The sequence below is a fragment of the Bos indicus genome, chromosome 7, assembly GCF_029378745.1.
Source record: "Bos indicus isolate NIAB-ARS_2022 breed Sahiwal x Tharparkar chromosome 7, NIAB-ARS_B.indTharparkar_mat_pri_1.0, whole genome shotgun sequence".
NCBI lineage: Eukaryota > Metazoa > Chordata > Mammalia > Artiodactyla > Bovidae > Bos > Bos indicus.
The window spans coordinates 20,361,799-20,377,136 of record NC_091766.1 but is presented as its reverse complement, the minus strand read 5'-3'; the positions used below and the strand labels follow the sequence as shown (position 1 = coordinate 20,377,136).

General features: G+C 53.3%; 1 protein-coding gene across 5 annotated transcripts in view; it reads left to right on the top strand.

The window, feature by feature from the left end:
- Positions 1–2,660: 2,660 nt before the first annotated feature.
- Positions 2,661–15,338, top strand: part of CELF5 (CUGBP Elav-like family member 5) — a 51,352-nt gene continuing 38,674 nt past the window's right edge. For 4 of the 5 annotated variants that reach the window (XM_070793141.1, XM_070793143.1, XM_070793140.1 and 1 more), the window contains exon 1: positions 2,661–2,933. In XM_070793141.1, the coding sequence (XP_070649242.1) occupies positions 2,675–2,933 (259 nt within the window). In that variant the 5' untranslated portion in view covers positions 2,661–2,674. Of the gene's footprint in view, positions 2,934–14,117; positions 14,333–15,338 lie in introns of those variants that run through there. The other variant, XM_070793142.1, reaches the window with a different exon arrangement.

Here is a 15,338-nt window from a genome sequence, read left to right as displayed (position 1 = left end):
TTTATCTTACAACCTCTGACCCCAGTTCCTCCAACCCTGCCTCAGGGCCTTTGCATCTGCCTTTTCATTCTTAAAGGCCATCCTCTCTAAGCCTTCCCTGAATTTGCCTCCTAAAGCCATCTCTCTACTTCTGTTTCCTCCATTGCATTGAACACAGTCCAAAGTATCTGGTTTAGGGGCTTCCCTCGTGGACTAGTGGTTAAGACTCTGCGGAGGGCTATCCCTGGTGGGGAAACTAAGAGCCCACACGCCTTGCAGCATGGCTAATAATAATAAGGTATCTGGTTTATTTGTCTGTACTCATCCCAGGCATTGTGCTGTGGATTGAGTCAAGCACTGAGAACAGAGCCTGGTGTTGGAAAGAGAGCAAAGTGACTTATCAATCAATCAATCAATATATAATGATGCAAAGAACTGACTCATTTGAAAAGACCCTGATGCTGGGAAAGATTGAAGGCAGGAGGAGAAGGGGATGACAGAGGATGAGATAGTTGGATGGCATCCCCGACTCAATGGACATGAGTTTGAGCAAGTTCCAGGAGTTGGTGATGGACAAGGAAACCTGGTGTGCTACAGTCCATGGGGTTGCAAAGAGTCAGACATGAGTGAGTGATTGAACTGAACAGAGAATTAAATTAATTAAATTATCATGAGTATAAATGCTATGGAAGAAAAAGGAAGCCTGAGAAAAGAAGTAATGGTGGCTAAATGATTTTAGATCAGGTAGACACAGAAAGTGATGGGAGACTGAAGGAGCGGACTGGGCGAAGGGCATTCCAGGCACAGTTGTGCAAAGGCCCTGAGGCAGCACCACAGCTCATGTGTTGGGGCACCAGTGAAGTGGTGCATGTGTCTGGAGCAGACTGAGCAAGGGAGAGAGAAGGTGGAGGGGAGGGCAGGGAGGTGCTGCAGGAAACTCAGGCTTTAATTTGGAGACATCTTTGGATATTTTTTTATATTGAATTGTAGTTGATTTACAATGCTGTGTTAGTTTCAGGTGTACAGCAAAGTGGCTGTGTACATATGTATATGTATATATTCTTTTTCAAATTCTTTTCCATTATAAATTGTTACAAAATATTGAATATATATAGTTCCCTGTATTATAGAGTAGGTTCTTGTTGTTATCTATTTTCTATATTTACTAATTATATATATATTATATATATCTATATAGATATAACATAGATATATATCTACTAATATAAATAATATAATACTAATATATCTACTAATATAGATAATATAATTTATTGTATCTACTAATCCCAAATTCCTAACTTATACCCCCCTTTCCATTTAGTAACCATAAATTTGTTTCCTATATCTGTGAGTCTGTTTTGTAAATAAGTTCATTTGCCTCATTTTGTTTTGATTCCACATTTAAGTGATATCATATGATATTTGTTTTTCTCTGCCTGACTTACTTCACTTACTATGAGAATCTCTAGGTCCATCCACGTTGCTGCAAATGGCATTATTTCATTCTTTTTTATGGCTGAGTAGTATTCTGGTGTGTGTGTGTGTGTGTGTGTGTGTGTGTGTGTGTGTGTGTATACACACAGACGTACATACCACATCTTCTTTACCCATTCATCTGTTGATGGACATCTAGCTTGCTTCCATTTCTTGGCTATTGTAAATAGTGCTGCTATGTATCTTTGGAATGCATGTATCTTTTCAAATTCAAGTTTTCTCCAAATATATGCCCAAGAATGGGATTGCTGGATCATATGATAGATCTATTTTCAGCTTCTTGAGGAACCTCCATACTGTTCTCCATAGTGACTGCTCCAATTTACATTCCCACCAACAGTGTAGGAGGGGTCCCTTCTATCCACACCCTCTCTAGCATTTATTATTTGTAGGCTTTTTGATGATGGCCAGTGTGAGGTGACAACCTCCTTGGGTTTTGATGGAGAGTTTTAGCAGGGATGGCGTGATGCCCATAGAGCACTTGGCTCAAATGCATCCATTTCTTTCTATATATTTTGAACAGTATGTGCCCGTGGCAAGTGTGACCAAAAGTGTCGCTGAGGATATAACACAATGATCGCTGTTTCTATTCCGTAAGTTACAAACGTAAAAGTGCTGAGCATAGTATTATCAAAATACTCCTTCTTGTTGCTATTATTTTTATTATTATTAATGTTATTATTCTGTCTGCTTAACCATTCCATGGACAGTCCTGTAAAAGCCAAGTGAGCGCCCCGTAGAACTGTGTGCTACTTTTTGTGTTTTTCCTGGTGTTATCAGTGGGAAGACCTCGAGCCACCTCGAAGCCCGGTCGGTCCTGCCTAAAGATTTGCCGTCACCCACCCAGAAGGCAGGGGTTACGAGCCCGCTGGCCTCAGTTTTCCGGCTGGGACAGGGCGGCCAGGAAGGATGCCGGATGTGTGGGATGCAGGATGTTCAAGTGCGATTCGGGATAGACGCTGCGCGCGGGGGCGCCGCCGCGGCGAGGAGCTCTCTGGCCGCCAGGGGCCGCTGCGGAGCCGCCCTTTTGTGGTCCTGATGCTGGCGCGAGCGGGCGCGCGGAGGAGGGAGGAGGGCGCGGGGACCCGGCGGGAGGGAGGCGGGAGGCGGTGTCCGTCGCTCCAGCTGCGAGTCCGCCCGCCGCCCGCCGCCGCCGCCGCCGGCTCGGTCCCGCGCCCGCCGCCCGCCTTCGCCCGCCATGGCCCGCCTGACGGAGAGCGAGGCGCGCCGGCAGCAGCAGCAGCTCCTGCAGCCGCGGCCCTCGCCCGTGGGCAGCAGCGGGCCCGAGCCCCCCGGGGGGCAGCCCGACGGCACGAAGGACCTGGACGCCATCAAGCTCTTCGTGGGCCAGATCCCGCGAAACCTGGACGAGAAGGACCTCAAGCCACTCTTCGAGCAGTTCGGCCGCATCTATGAGCTCACGGTGCTCAAAGACCCCTACACGGGCATGCACAAAGGTGGGCGCCCGGCTCGCTCCCCTCCCCTCCCCTCTCCTCCCTCGGCCTCCCCACCCCACCTTCCGGCATCTTCTCCCCGCCACCAACCTTCCTCTCCTCACCTCCTCCCTCCGCTTGCCTCTGCCACGGCATCATTTCTTCCCCCCCAACCCCGGTCTACCCACCCCTCCTCCCCCCTCTGGGGGTGCAGCTGACAGATCCGAGCTGGCCCCCTCCCCTCCTCCGCCCCCACTCCCTCCCTCCCCACCTTCCGGCATTCTCTCTCTCTGTCTCTCTCTCCCTCTCCCTCTCTCTCCTCTTCCCTTTTCTCTCCTCTCTCATCTCCCCCTTCCTCCCATCCTCCCCGCCCCAGCATCCTTCCCTCTCTCCCTCTCCCTCTCATTCCCTCTAGACCCCCACCCCGTCCTTCCTCCCTCACCCACTCTTTCTTGCCCCTTTGCTGGGAAGCTGCCTAAACACTGCCACCCCTCCCTGTGCACCCCCCCTCCATTCATTCGGCCTCCCCAGGCCCGTCGGGGAAGTTTGCACCACTGGATTTCATTGCTTTGGTCATTTGCACAAAGCCAGGCCGGCGGGGCAGGTCCAGCCGGCCGCGGGGGACACGGATGCTCAGGATCTCGGGCTAATCGGTAACTACAAAGAAAGCGGGTGGGGGGGTGGGGGTGCAGGCAGCTAAGCCAGTCAGGGGGAGCACCGGCCTCTTGGGTGGTTCAAAGGCTACCGTGTACCCTCCCCCATGCCCACCCTCTCTGTTTGGATCAGCATTCCCCCTCCATTTCTCTGTGCCACCCACCGCCCCCTCCGCACCCAGACTGCCGCCTCCACCTTTGGCTCAAGTTAAAACTGGCCAAGCCTGTTAGCAGTGTGTTGAGGGCTGAGGCCAAAGATGATGAGCTTGGGCTGTCCATCTGGCAGAGCCCAGATCCTGGGGTGGACAGGGAGGTGTGGGCGACCTGTGAGCCCAGCAGAGGAGGCAGGTCGGGTGGGAAGGCCTGCCTGCCTCCCTGCCACCTGATTCTCTGTTGGCATGCTGACAGGGGGTGCTGGGGACTGTGGCCCCAGCCCTGGGCTCAGATCACGGCACAGTGTCTGGATTGGGGTGGCCCTGGCAGTTCTCCTGGCAGGGGATGGGGACTGAGGGGTGGGGACGGTGAAGACTTTGTGCTGACACCCTCGGTGAGACCCTGGAGGGGCCTTGGGGTTGGATCAGGGCCCGTGACCTATTTCAGACTGCATTCATCCCCATCTTCCTCTCTGTGTGGCAGGCATGGTAAGCATGAATACGTGTTTGTTGAATGAATGAATAATGAACAAATGAATGAATCAGTGAATGATGGGTTGGGACTGGCCATAGGGAGGATCTGGTGGGTTGAAGTCCAGGCCTGCCACTTCAGCTAGCCCCTCCAGCTGATACCCAGGGGGAGGAAAGCAGCTCCTCCCATCCCCCATCTCTTTCAAATCCAACCATCACCCAAAAAAAAAAAAAACCGGCCTGGAAAATCTAACCGCTCCCTGTGGCCTAGGAGGGCAAAGGGCTTGTGCTCACCCATGAGTCAAGCTGAGGGATCCACAGCTGTGTGAGGGGTCTTTCCACAACCCGAACCCCCAGTGTGTCCGAAGGGCTCATTTCTAGAAAGATTCTGATGGAGGTGGTGTCCACGTGCCCCCCCCAAACATTGAATGAAAGGCTGCTGGCGAGCTCTGGGTCTCGGAGACAGATGGGGCGTGGGGAGATGGAGCCACCCGGCGGTCCTCCCGTCTTTTCTCATTTTTAAATCTCTCCTGGAGAACCCTACCACCCCCACAGAAGGGTAAGGGAGAGACTGGCTGGATTTTCACTGACCTGAGAGCCTCAGTTTACCTGTTGTCGACAGAACAGGGTCTCATGAATGCAGGTTTTTTTTTTTCTGGCTGGAGAATGTTGGGACTAGGGGGTGCCTCAGTGTGTTTCCCATTTGCAGTCTTTCCTTGGAGGGTGAAAATTAAGGAGCTGGGTGTCCCTCACATCCACTTTGCAGGAGCCCTAGGCAGGTTGGAGCCCCAGATATAGGGCCTGGGGGTAATTGAGTGGAGGGCCTTCTCTCCATATCCACCTGTCCAACCCAGTGCCCTCAGGACACCAATGGAGGCTCCTCCTTATCCCACCTGTGCTGGGCCTGGTAGGACTTTATCTGTGGGAGGGAGTTGAGGGGGTGTTGAAGATGGGAGTTGTCTCAAGGGCCAGAAGCTGGGCTGGAGGCCTGCTGTGGGGGTGCTTAGCTGTGTGACTTCTGGCCAGTGGCTGTCACTCTCTGGGCCTCAGCCAAAGGGAAGTGGAATGATGCGTGGGGAGGTCCAGGCACCTCCTGCTAACACTCATCTGGTTTTGTTTCTGGGGAACCTGCAGGGTGCAGGGTGCCTACTGAGGGTGCTGGCTGAGAGCCCAGGGGTGGGAATGTGGACCTCAGGTTGTGGAGAGAAATCCCTAGAGAGCCTTGGGGGGCCCCTGGAGGCTGGGCACCAGGGGCGCTGAGAACACTGACTGTGGCCCTGTGGCCCCTGCAGCCAGCAGGAGAATGGACATCCAGTATTGCATTATTCCCATGATCACTGTCTCACCCTTAATTTTTACAATGGGGGGCCTGGTTGATTGCTGCTGATGGGATCGTGACTCCCACAGGCTTGTGAGCATCTGTGCATTTCATGTGGAAGGGAAACTGAGGCTGGAGGGGCAAATACTGGGTCCCAAGGACTGACCAGAGGTGCCCCTCACCCAGCTGTCACACACCTGTCTCCCACCCAGGCCAAAGAAGCAGAAGTGTATCTGTGGGGTGAAGGAGTGACAAGCTGAGCCGGGACCCCCACCTTCCCCAGGGGTGGTGCTGGGGAGGGGAAGGGAGGGGGTGGGGCTATGACATCTGACAGCCACCAGCCAGGGGTGAGGTGGGGGCACCCCCATTCCTAAGGGTCTGTGCGGGGGGCCTCCCTGCTGGGACCAAGAGAAAGGCAGGGAAGAAGTGGAGGTTTCTCTGGAAGAGCGCAGACCCATGGGTGCTGGCTGTTTTTGTTTTTAAGATCGAGAGATGGAGACAGAGACAGAGGTGGAGAGGCTTGGCAAGAGCAGAGGAGAGAGATACACAGAGACAGAGGGAGGGGGAGACTGACGAAGCCTCCCCCCATCCCCACCCACAGGGGAAGGCAGAGAGAGGGCGGGAGTTGGGGAGAGAGTTGGGGGGGCAGGGAGGCCAAGAGACTGCTTCCCCTCTGCTCAGATCTGCGCCTCATCTAGAGAAAGGCCTTGCCTGGTGCCCCCAGCCCAGCCAGGGGCTCAGGCCAGGAATTGGAGGGGCTCCCACTGATCAGGGTCCCGTCATAGTCCCCTCCAGCCACCTGCTGGGGGGACGGGCCCCCTCTGGGACCCTCCCTCGGAGAGGGCTGGGTACACATGCCCTCCCTTCCTCCCAGGTGCCTGATGTGGCTCGGGCCCTCTCTCGCGCGATCGGCTTGAATATTAATACCCGCCCTGCCCGGGGCAGGAGCCCGCTATCGCTTCGTCCGCCACCGCTGCGCGGCCCCCTTTATGGTAATCGTATATGCATTTGCATGTTAATGACAATATTTGTCTTAAAGCGGAGGTTGTGAAGGGGGCCGGTAAGGAGGGGGGGTGCCGGGTGGGGGCCTGCAGTTTCCATGGGAGCACCAGCTGCTCGGCTGGCGGTTGGGGGGTGACGGAGGGTGGGGGGAGAGGCTGGAGCACGCCGAGCTCCAGGCATGAAATTCCGTGTGTGACGTGCCAGCCCCAGGGAGCCGGCGGGCTGGGCGGCCGGCAGGCGCTGCCCGGTGAGGAGGGACGAAGGGAGGGGACAGCGGCGGGTGGGCAGGGAGGGGGCGGGGGGCAAGCCACCAGGGCTGGCTGTGTGGCTTCGAGCTGGGCACGCCTCCCTCCATGCCTTAGTTTCCCCAACCACTCCATCCTCAGGGGGCTAACAGGCTTTTATGAGGCCCTGGGGACCTTATGGGTGACCATGACATCCTTTCTGCCTTCCGTTAGGCAGAGTGCATTGGTTGAGCGCCTGTTGTGTGCGGGTCTGAGAGTGCAGGCAAACAGGAATTCCTGGGGGGCATGATGGAGTCAACAGGCTGTGAAGCCATCTATTAATGGAACCACTATTTCTTCCAGACCCAGGATACAGTGTTGGCAAAATAGAGAAATATCCTCTCCCAGACTCCTCCCACCCCCAGATCCCATTTGGTGGTGATGTGCTGCGGGGGAGTTGGGGGGGGGGCGGCGGGGAGGGGGGGCCCACACAGTTAGGAACCGGAAGTTCCAAGGCATTGATGTCAGGGCTGAGATGGTGGACGCACATCCGCAGGGACAATCCAGAGGAGGCCCCAGCTGCTGCAGGTGTGGAGCCCAGGAGGGCTTCCTGGAGGAGGCAGTTGATAAGGGAGAGCAGTTAGGATGTCTGGTTTCTCTGCATCTTCTTGGCTATGGAAACTTGGGCAGCTGCCTTCAACTTTTCAAGGCTCAGTGTTGTCATCTGTAAAAGAGTTGTGAGACCAGTGGGGCCTCCCATCTTGAGGAGAGTTAAGGGAGATGAGGGCCAGAATAGTGGTTAAAGCTCTTGACACAGGGCTGGGCGCAGAGCCTATGCTTGTTATGCTACTAAGCTGAGACCTGAAGGATCTGTTGATGGGGAAAGGTGATCCTGGCAGAGCATGTGCAAAGACCCTCCAGGTTAGGAGTGGATGGAGTTTTGCCTTGGTGGGGAAACAGCAGAGGGTCCTGGGAGCCCCATGGTTCCCTTTTGATGACATTTGCTGTCTCTTTAAACCCTGATATTGGCTGATGAGACCCTGGCCATTAGGAGCACTCAGTAGGACCACACTCATTCATTTAGCCAACACTTCCTGAAAGCCTTCTGGGGCCTTGTACTAGGCAAGAGAGATCTGAGACCCCCCTAATGAGCAGAGCTACACATTGGCACCTACAGCTGGAATGGTCAGGGTGTTTCAAAGGGAAGGGGTGCAGTGTTGAGAGAACTGGATAGGGAGTTGAAGGCTCTGCCTAGGGAATCCAGCTGGGTGGAGGAGGGGGATTAGAACTGGGGCTTTGAAGGGTGAATAGGAATTTGCTAGGTGGAGAAAGCATTTCATGTGTTTATTCACAGAAGCGCTTTCTATGTTCTGAGCCCTATGGTGGATGTGAAACACAGCAGTGAGCCAGCCAGGTGACTGTCTCTGTCCTCGTGGATGTGGGCAGAGGGAACTGGGTTTGCAAAGGCCTGGAGGTGTGAAGGAGCACAGCTGGAGTCGAGGAGGAATTAGGTGAGGCATGGTAGTTGAGGCCAGGGAGTCAACCTTGAAGTCAGGGACTCAACCCTGAAGGGCCTCTTATGCTGCACTGAGCTTGGATCTTTACTGAGGACACTGGGGAGCCATGGAAGAATTTAGAGCAGAGGAGGATCTCAGACCCGTGTGGAAAGAAAGCTTCATGTCCTGTTAACTGTCATTGCTACCATCAGCCTCTTGCCAGCCTCCTAGCCTTATCTGTAATATGCACACTTCTCACACACCTGGGCGGATACAACAGAAGCTTCCCCTTGGGGTTGAGGCTCACAGTGTGGGATGAAAAGGACACAAATAAACAGACACATGCTTAGGTCACAATGGTTCTTAGAGAACCAGCCCCTCCCCCATGGATAGACAAGGAATTGGGGCTCAGAGACAGGCAACACCCACACCCAAGTCACACAACAAAATAGTCTCCCAGCCTGAGACTTGACCCACCTTGGAAAATAAATAAGGGAAGTAGGGAAAGAGATGTGATCGTGGAGATGTAGACTCAAGGTGAAAGCCATCCAGGGTTCCTTGTTCTCCTTGGATTGAAGGTGACCAGGGCCAGAGGGAGGGGCTGCTAAGTTTGGAAGACATGGACCTAGCAATAGTCCTGTTGATCTGGGGTCATGGTGATCATCACTGACATGTAAGTTCTGTGAGGGTAGGGACCGTGTCCTGTTCACCATTTTGAAGTGGAGCATGTGGATGAACAAAGGCCTAGGGGAAGGAGAGGATGAGAGGGTGAGGGGGTGCTTGGGTGTGGCCTGGCCAACAGATGATGTGTAGACGGCTACAGGCATGAATGGATGGATGGTGATGACTTGGTGGGTGGATAAGTGGATTGCTGGATGCAAGTGTGGGTAGGTGGATGAAAGGCTGAATGGACTGATAGATATCTAGGTGGATGAATGGGTGGATGAATAGATGGATGGATGGATGGAGGAATGATAGATGGAAAGATGGTTGGGTAGACAGATGATGGAGAATGGAGGAATAGAAGCATAGAGGACTGGACTAAGGGAGTGGATGGATGGCTGGAAGGATGGAGGAATGGATGCATGGAAGACGGGTGGATGGATGGAGGGATGCATGGGTAGACGGGTGGATTGATGGAGGGATGCATGGGTAGGTGGGTGGATGGATGGAGGGATGCATGGGTAGGTGGGTGGATGGATGGAGGTATGCATTTGTAGATGGGTGGATGGATGGGTGAGTGGGTGGCTGGGTGGATACCTTCTCAACATTTACCACCTTCCTCCCCATCAGGGGAATGGGAATGACCATCAGCTTTGCAGCCCAAGAGGCTTTGTTTCTATTCCTGACTCTGCTTTTCATTTCTGTGTGATCTTGGACAAGCCGCCTTATCTTTCCTGAGCCTTAGCATCCTCACTTGTAAAAGAGAAGGAGTATTGAGAGTTCTCTTACAGAGTAGTTGTAAGAATTAGCATTAATTTGTAGAATGCAAATAATGACAGAGTTAACACAATCCCTGTCAATAGCGTCTTGCACATCATTGGTGTTAATAAATGGTCAGGTAGCCAGACAGTTAACAACCTCTGTCCAGTCTCTGGGGTGTGCCAGGCATTGTGCCTGGTTTGGGAGGACGCAAATCAGTCTGGGAGAGAAGAGGGATTGACACTAAATGAGCAAACAGCTAAGACTTGAGTAGGAGCAAGTTGCTATGGAGGAAGTAAAGAGGGATGTGTGTTGAAGGGTGAAAACTTACTGCGGGTGACCAAAGATGTCAGGAGGTGACATCTGGGATGAGCCCTGCATGGCAGATGAAAAAGGTTGTTCTAAAGCCAAGAGAAAGGCATGCCAGGAAGTGGGCACAGCATGTGCAAAGGTCCTGAGGTCAGAATAAGTTTGCAGCATTGGGAGAACGGGGTTAGAGCAGAGTGAGTCAGCAGGAGAGAGGGAGGAGGGAAGGGCAGGGAGGGGACTTTGAGCTTTTACAGGTAGATTGGTGGGAGCCCTGGAGGGCTGTGGGTAGGGGAAGGTCAGGGTCCTTTAGGGAGCTCTGAATCTGGGGAAAGTGAACTCTGGGTCCTCCGTTTTTGAGGTGGGGAGACTGAGGCACAAAGAGTCCCAGAACGTGGCTGGACATTTCTGCCACCACAGGTGAGCTCAGCTCCTCTGAGGGACTTCTGAAAGGTGGCAGGTTGCCTGGAGGTGCCACAAGGGTAGATTGTGTGAGCTCCCTCACCAGTCCTCTGGCTTCCCCCAGCAACCTTCGGGGGTGGAGTTCCCCACATCCGAGAGGTGAGAAGGGGGCACTCATCACATCCTTGTCCCTGACCCTCTGCTAGGAGGAGGAACCCGAGGCCTCATTCCCGCCCCAGCTAGGGGTCTCCAGAGCAAAATGATATATGTGGGAAGTGCAGGCTCAGAGAGGGGAGAGCACCTCCCCAAGGACACACAACAAGTTCATCACAGCAGTGTCTATGCTGGAAGGGATTTGTCGTCATCTAGAGCTACCCCTGGAAAAGGCAATGGCACCCCACTCCAGTACTCTTGCCTGGAAAATCCCATGGATGGAGGAGCCTGGTAAGGTGCAGTCCATGAGGTCACTAAGAGTCGGACACGACTGAGCAACTTCACCTTCACTTTTCACTTTCATGCACTGGAGAAGGAAATGGCAACCCACTCCAGTGTTCTTGCCTAGAGAATCCCAGGGACAGGGGAGCCTGGTGGGCTGCCGTCTATGGGATCAAACAGAGTCGGACACGACTGAAGAGACTTAGCAGCAGCAGCAACAGCAGAGCTACCCCATGTGGTTAGGCAGAGCTGCAAGGTTGTTTATTCACCTACTTACCCACCCCTTCTCTCAACTGGTTTTTGTTTTTTTTTTTGAGTCCCTGCTATGTGCCACCTTTGAGTGAACCAGACCTACTGTGTGACCAAGAGGAGTGCGATGCACTATGAGAAAGTGGACAGAACGCTGAGCAGTCCTAAGAGTGGTGATGTGTAGTGATTTAAAAAGTCAAATCATCATCTCTTGCTGGGATCCAATAGGGAGGGATCTGGTGAAGTGGGCCTCACCCAGGGCGATCCTTAACCAGGGAACACTGGGCAATGTCTGGGGATATCTGTGGTGGTCATGACTGAGGGGGCTCCTGGCTTTGGGTGGGGCCAGGGGTGCTGCTCCATCCCCACAGTGGCCAGGACAGCACCCCCACACACACACAGAGGATGACCCAGCCTGGATGCCAGCAGTGCCGAGGGGGATTCTGATCTAGGATCACACTAACATTCTGGCCTGAGCAGTTGGTGGTCAGCGTAGTGTCATGGAGATAAGCCCTCAGTGTGTCAGAACAGGACCGCAGAGTCACCCTGACTCTCCCTGTCTCACACCTCTGCTCCCCTATCCCTCCCTCCTGATGGCTCTGCCTTCTAAACCTCTCCAGTCCACTCATGTCTCCCCACTCCTCTGTCTACCCCATCACATCCCCTGGACTAGCTTAGTCTCCTCTCCCCTGATCTCCCAGCTCCCACCCTCACCAGCCACAGTCTGAACTTCTCCCAGCAAGCTGAAGGTCCCTGTGAGCACCTGAGTCAGGCCTCACCCCTCCTCTGCTCACAGTCCTCCAGGGCTCCCACCTGCCCAACGGTAAAACCCCAAGTCCTCCCCACAGCCCACAAGGCCCTTTATGACCTCTCCCCGCCTTTATGACCTCTCCCCTCCTCCATCTCTTTCCCTCTCTCACTCTGCTCCAGACACACAAGCTCCTTGCTGTTCCTTCAGTACACCAGGAATGGTCCTGCCCCAGGGCCTTTGCACAGGCTTTGCCCACTGTCTGGACCACACCTCCTCCCTATCCTCTGTAAACCCCACCTTCTCAGTGAAGTCATCCTGTGGACCTGATTTATAATCTCAGCCACTCTCCAACACTCCACATCCCTCTTTCCTGCTTCCTTTTTTTTTACCTCTGTGAAAATGAAAACTTCTGACATACCATAGAGTTTATTTATTTTATTTGTGTTTCTCTCCTCCCAGTAGACTAGAAGCCCTATTAAGATGAGGTATTTTTGCCTTTTGTGTTCACTGCTATGTCTCCAGTGCCCAGAACAGTGAGTGCCTGAAACTCAGCGGATGGATGGGTGGATGCATAGATGGATGGGTGGATGGATGGATGGGTGGATGGAGAGATAGCTTGATAGCTTGATGTGTGGGTGGATGGATGAATGGGTAAATGAGTGAATGATGGATGGATACATGAATGGATGATAATGAATGGATAGAAGGATGGGTGAATGGATGGATAGATATAAGGATGGACAGATGGATGGGTGGATGGATGGACAGGCGAATGGGTGGATGGATGGGTGGGTGCCCTGATGGAGTAACCACTGGTGCAGCGATGGTGACTAAATCCATGGGAGCAGTCGACATGGGTGCAGGCAGAAAGTCATAGGTCCAGATGAACCCTGAGAAGCCCTGTTTGTAACGTGGGGACAGAGGAGGAGGCAGCAACAGAGGCTAAGGAGCAGCAGCCAGGGAGATAGAGGTAAGGCTAGAACAGTGTGCCTGATGAAGCATGAGCCCTGGGTCCTAGGTCTTGCCCTCCTGGACAGGAGCCAATGAGTTCATAAGTGGAGGGAGGGACAGTGAATAGGGGAGTGGGGTCCATCAGCCCCTCTGTTCCCAGTTAAGTGGGGGACTGCTTCAGGATGAGAGGATGGAGGAGGAGATGGAGAGGGCAGCCAGGGGCAGGGGTGGTGGAGAGGTGGCCACACAGCAGAAGGGAGTGTCGCCTATAGTGCTGAGTGGATGATGTTGTCATTTTATGGATGAGAAAGTGGAGGCTCAGAGAAGTTAAGTGGCTGGCCCTAGAGCACACAGCAGGAAGGCATTGGGCAGGGTTAGATCCCATCTTTAGTCACCAGATTAGAGCTGAATTTAAAGAACTAGAATTAGGGGTGTCAGTGTGTGGTGAGGGGGTGGGCTCAAAAGGGTTTGAGATGAGAGGTTCACACAGTTGGTTATAGCTGGGGAGGGGAGATGTTGGGGATTAGAGAGAAATGAAACAGGTTGTCTTTCCTGCCTCTGTTTTCCCTGCACACCTGGCGCATGATCGGTACTTCGGAAATACTGACTGACCCCATGCTGGGCGTGGTGGGGGAGGGGAGGCAGGAAAACATATCAATGGGGTCGTTGCCCACAAGGTGGTCTTGATATTAGCAGGTCATCTTGGAAGCAAAATCATTCATTTTGCAGTAAGTATTTACTGAGCACCTACTGTGTGTCTGACACTATTTAGGTACTAGGGACCCAAAACTGAAAAACCTGCCCCCCCCCCCCCCCATCCTCTTGGAGTGACATTTCAGTAGGGGAGAAACAAGGGGAAAAAAAAGTGACATTTGAGATGGTTCTAAGGGTACTGGAAAATATAGAACGGGGAGGGGGGCATGTTTGAGGACTGTCATTTGAAACGGAGTACTCCAAGGAGGTTTCACTGGGGGAGGTGACATTTGAGCCAAGACCTTAAGTAAGTAAGAGAGTAAACTGCAGAGATCAGAGGGGAAATACATCCCAGAACAGCTCATGCAAAGACCCTGGGGCAGGACCATTCCTGGTGTGTGGAGAACAGTCAAGAGGTCTGTGTGTCTGGAGCAGAGTGAGCGAGGGAGAGAGAGGAAGGAGAGGAGGGCAGGGAGAGGAAGGAGCTAGTTGTGCAGGGCCTTGTGGAAGGACTTGGGCATTTCCCTCAGGGAGGTGGGAACCCTGGAGGGCTGTGGGCAAAGGAGGGGCGGGGCCTGACTCAGGCGCTCATAGGCGCCCTCTCGTGGCTTCTCTGGGGAGGACATAATGGGGGGACGAGGGCGGAGCCGGGGACCAGTGGGGAGGAGAAATGAGCAGTCCAGGTGGGGCTGAACTAGGATGGAGACCATGTACAGTGGTCAAATTCTTCCTGGGCACGGGCTGTGTAATGGGCCAACGCTGAGCACTGGGGACACATCAGTGACATGCACGCTACCTGTCGCCAGTCCTCCTGCCCCAGCATCAGTCGGGGATGAGGAGATTTCCTGGAGGAAGAGTGACTCAGCTGGGACCTGCAGGTTGAGGAGAAATGAGCCAGGTAAAGATGAGGGTGAGGACGTATGGACCAAGGAAATGGCAAATTCAAAGGCAGGTCAGCGAGAGGCCAGGTGTATCTGGGACCAGGGTGCAGACAGGGACACACCAGTGTCCATCAGGATCAGTTCCTAGACGTGTCAAGCTCCCTGGGAAGTGACAAATATCCCAGACTTATGCCTGAACATGACAGCTATGAATAGTAAAAAGAAAAATAGTTTTTCCTTTTATTTATTTTTTGAGTTTATTTTGTGTTTTCTTGGTGGGGTTTTGTTTGTTTTGTCTCTTTCTTGGTCACACTGCATGGCTTGTGGAATCTTAGTTCCCTGACTAGGGATTGAACCCAGGCCCTCCACAGTGAGAGTACAGAGTTTTAACCACTGGACTTCCAGGGAATTCCCTGTTTTCATCTTTAAAACATTTTTTTGTTGTTGTTAGTTCATTAAATCAGGGTATTAGGCTCCCAAGACCTAAGTCATCCCCAGTGCTGTGGAATTTTCTGGGACTCAGAAGCCCTTTAGCCACCCCCAGTTTGCCTTTAGTAGCAGGGGTTGTTTCCGACTTGCTGTGTGACATCAAGAAAGCGGCTCAGCATCTCTGAACACGGGTTTGCTCACCTGTAACATGAGGATAAAAGTAGTGTGAAGCTCCAGGGATGATGGGGGAGGGGCTTCAGCAGAGCTTGGCTCCATGTACACAGCTGGTACATCTTCCTGGGCCACTTGGGGGGTTTTTTAGTCAGTCCTGGAGGGTCCTTTCCATAAAGACCTGCAAACCCTCAGATTCAGCAGGGCCCAAATTGGGTTCCACGTCTTCCTTCTAAACCGCTTCTCCTCCTGGGTTCCCATCTGTACTGGTTTGCTGGGGTGGCCGTTACAAATGACCACAGATTCTCAGCCCTGAAGGGCAGAAGTCTGAGATCAAAGCTCTGCTCCCTCCGGAGGCTCAGGGAGGGTCCCTTTGGCCTCTTCCAGCTTCTGGAGGCTCCATACATCTCTTGGCTTGTGTCT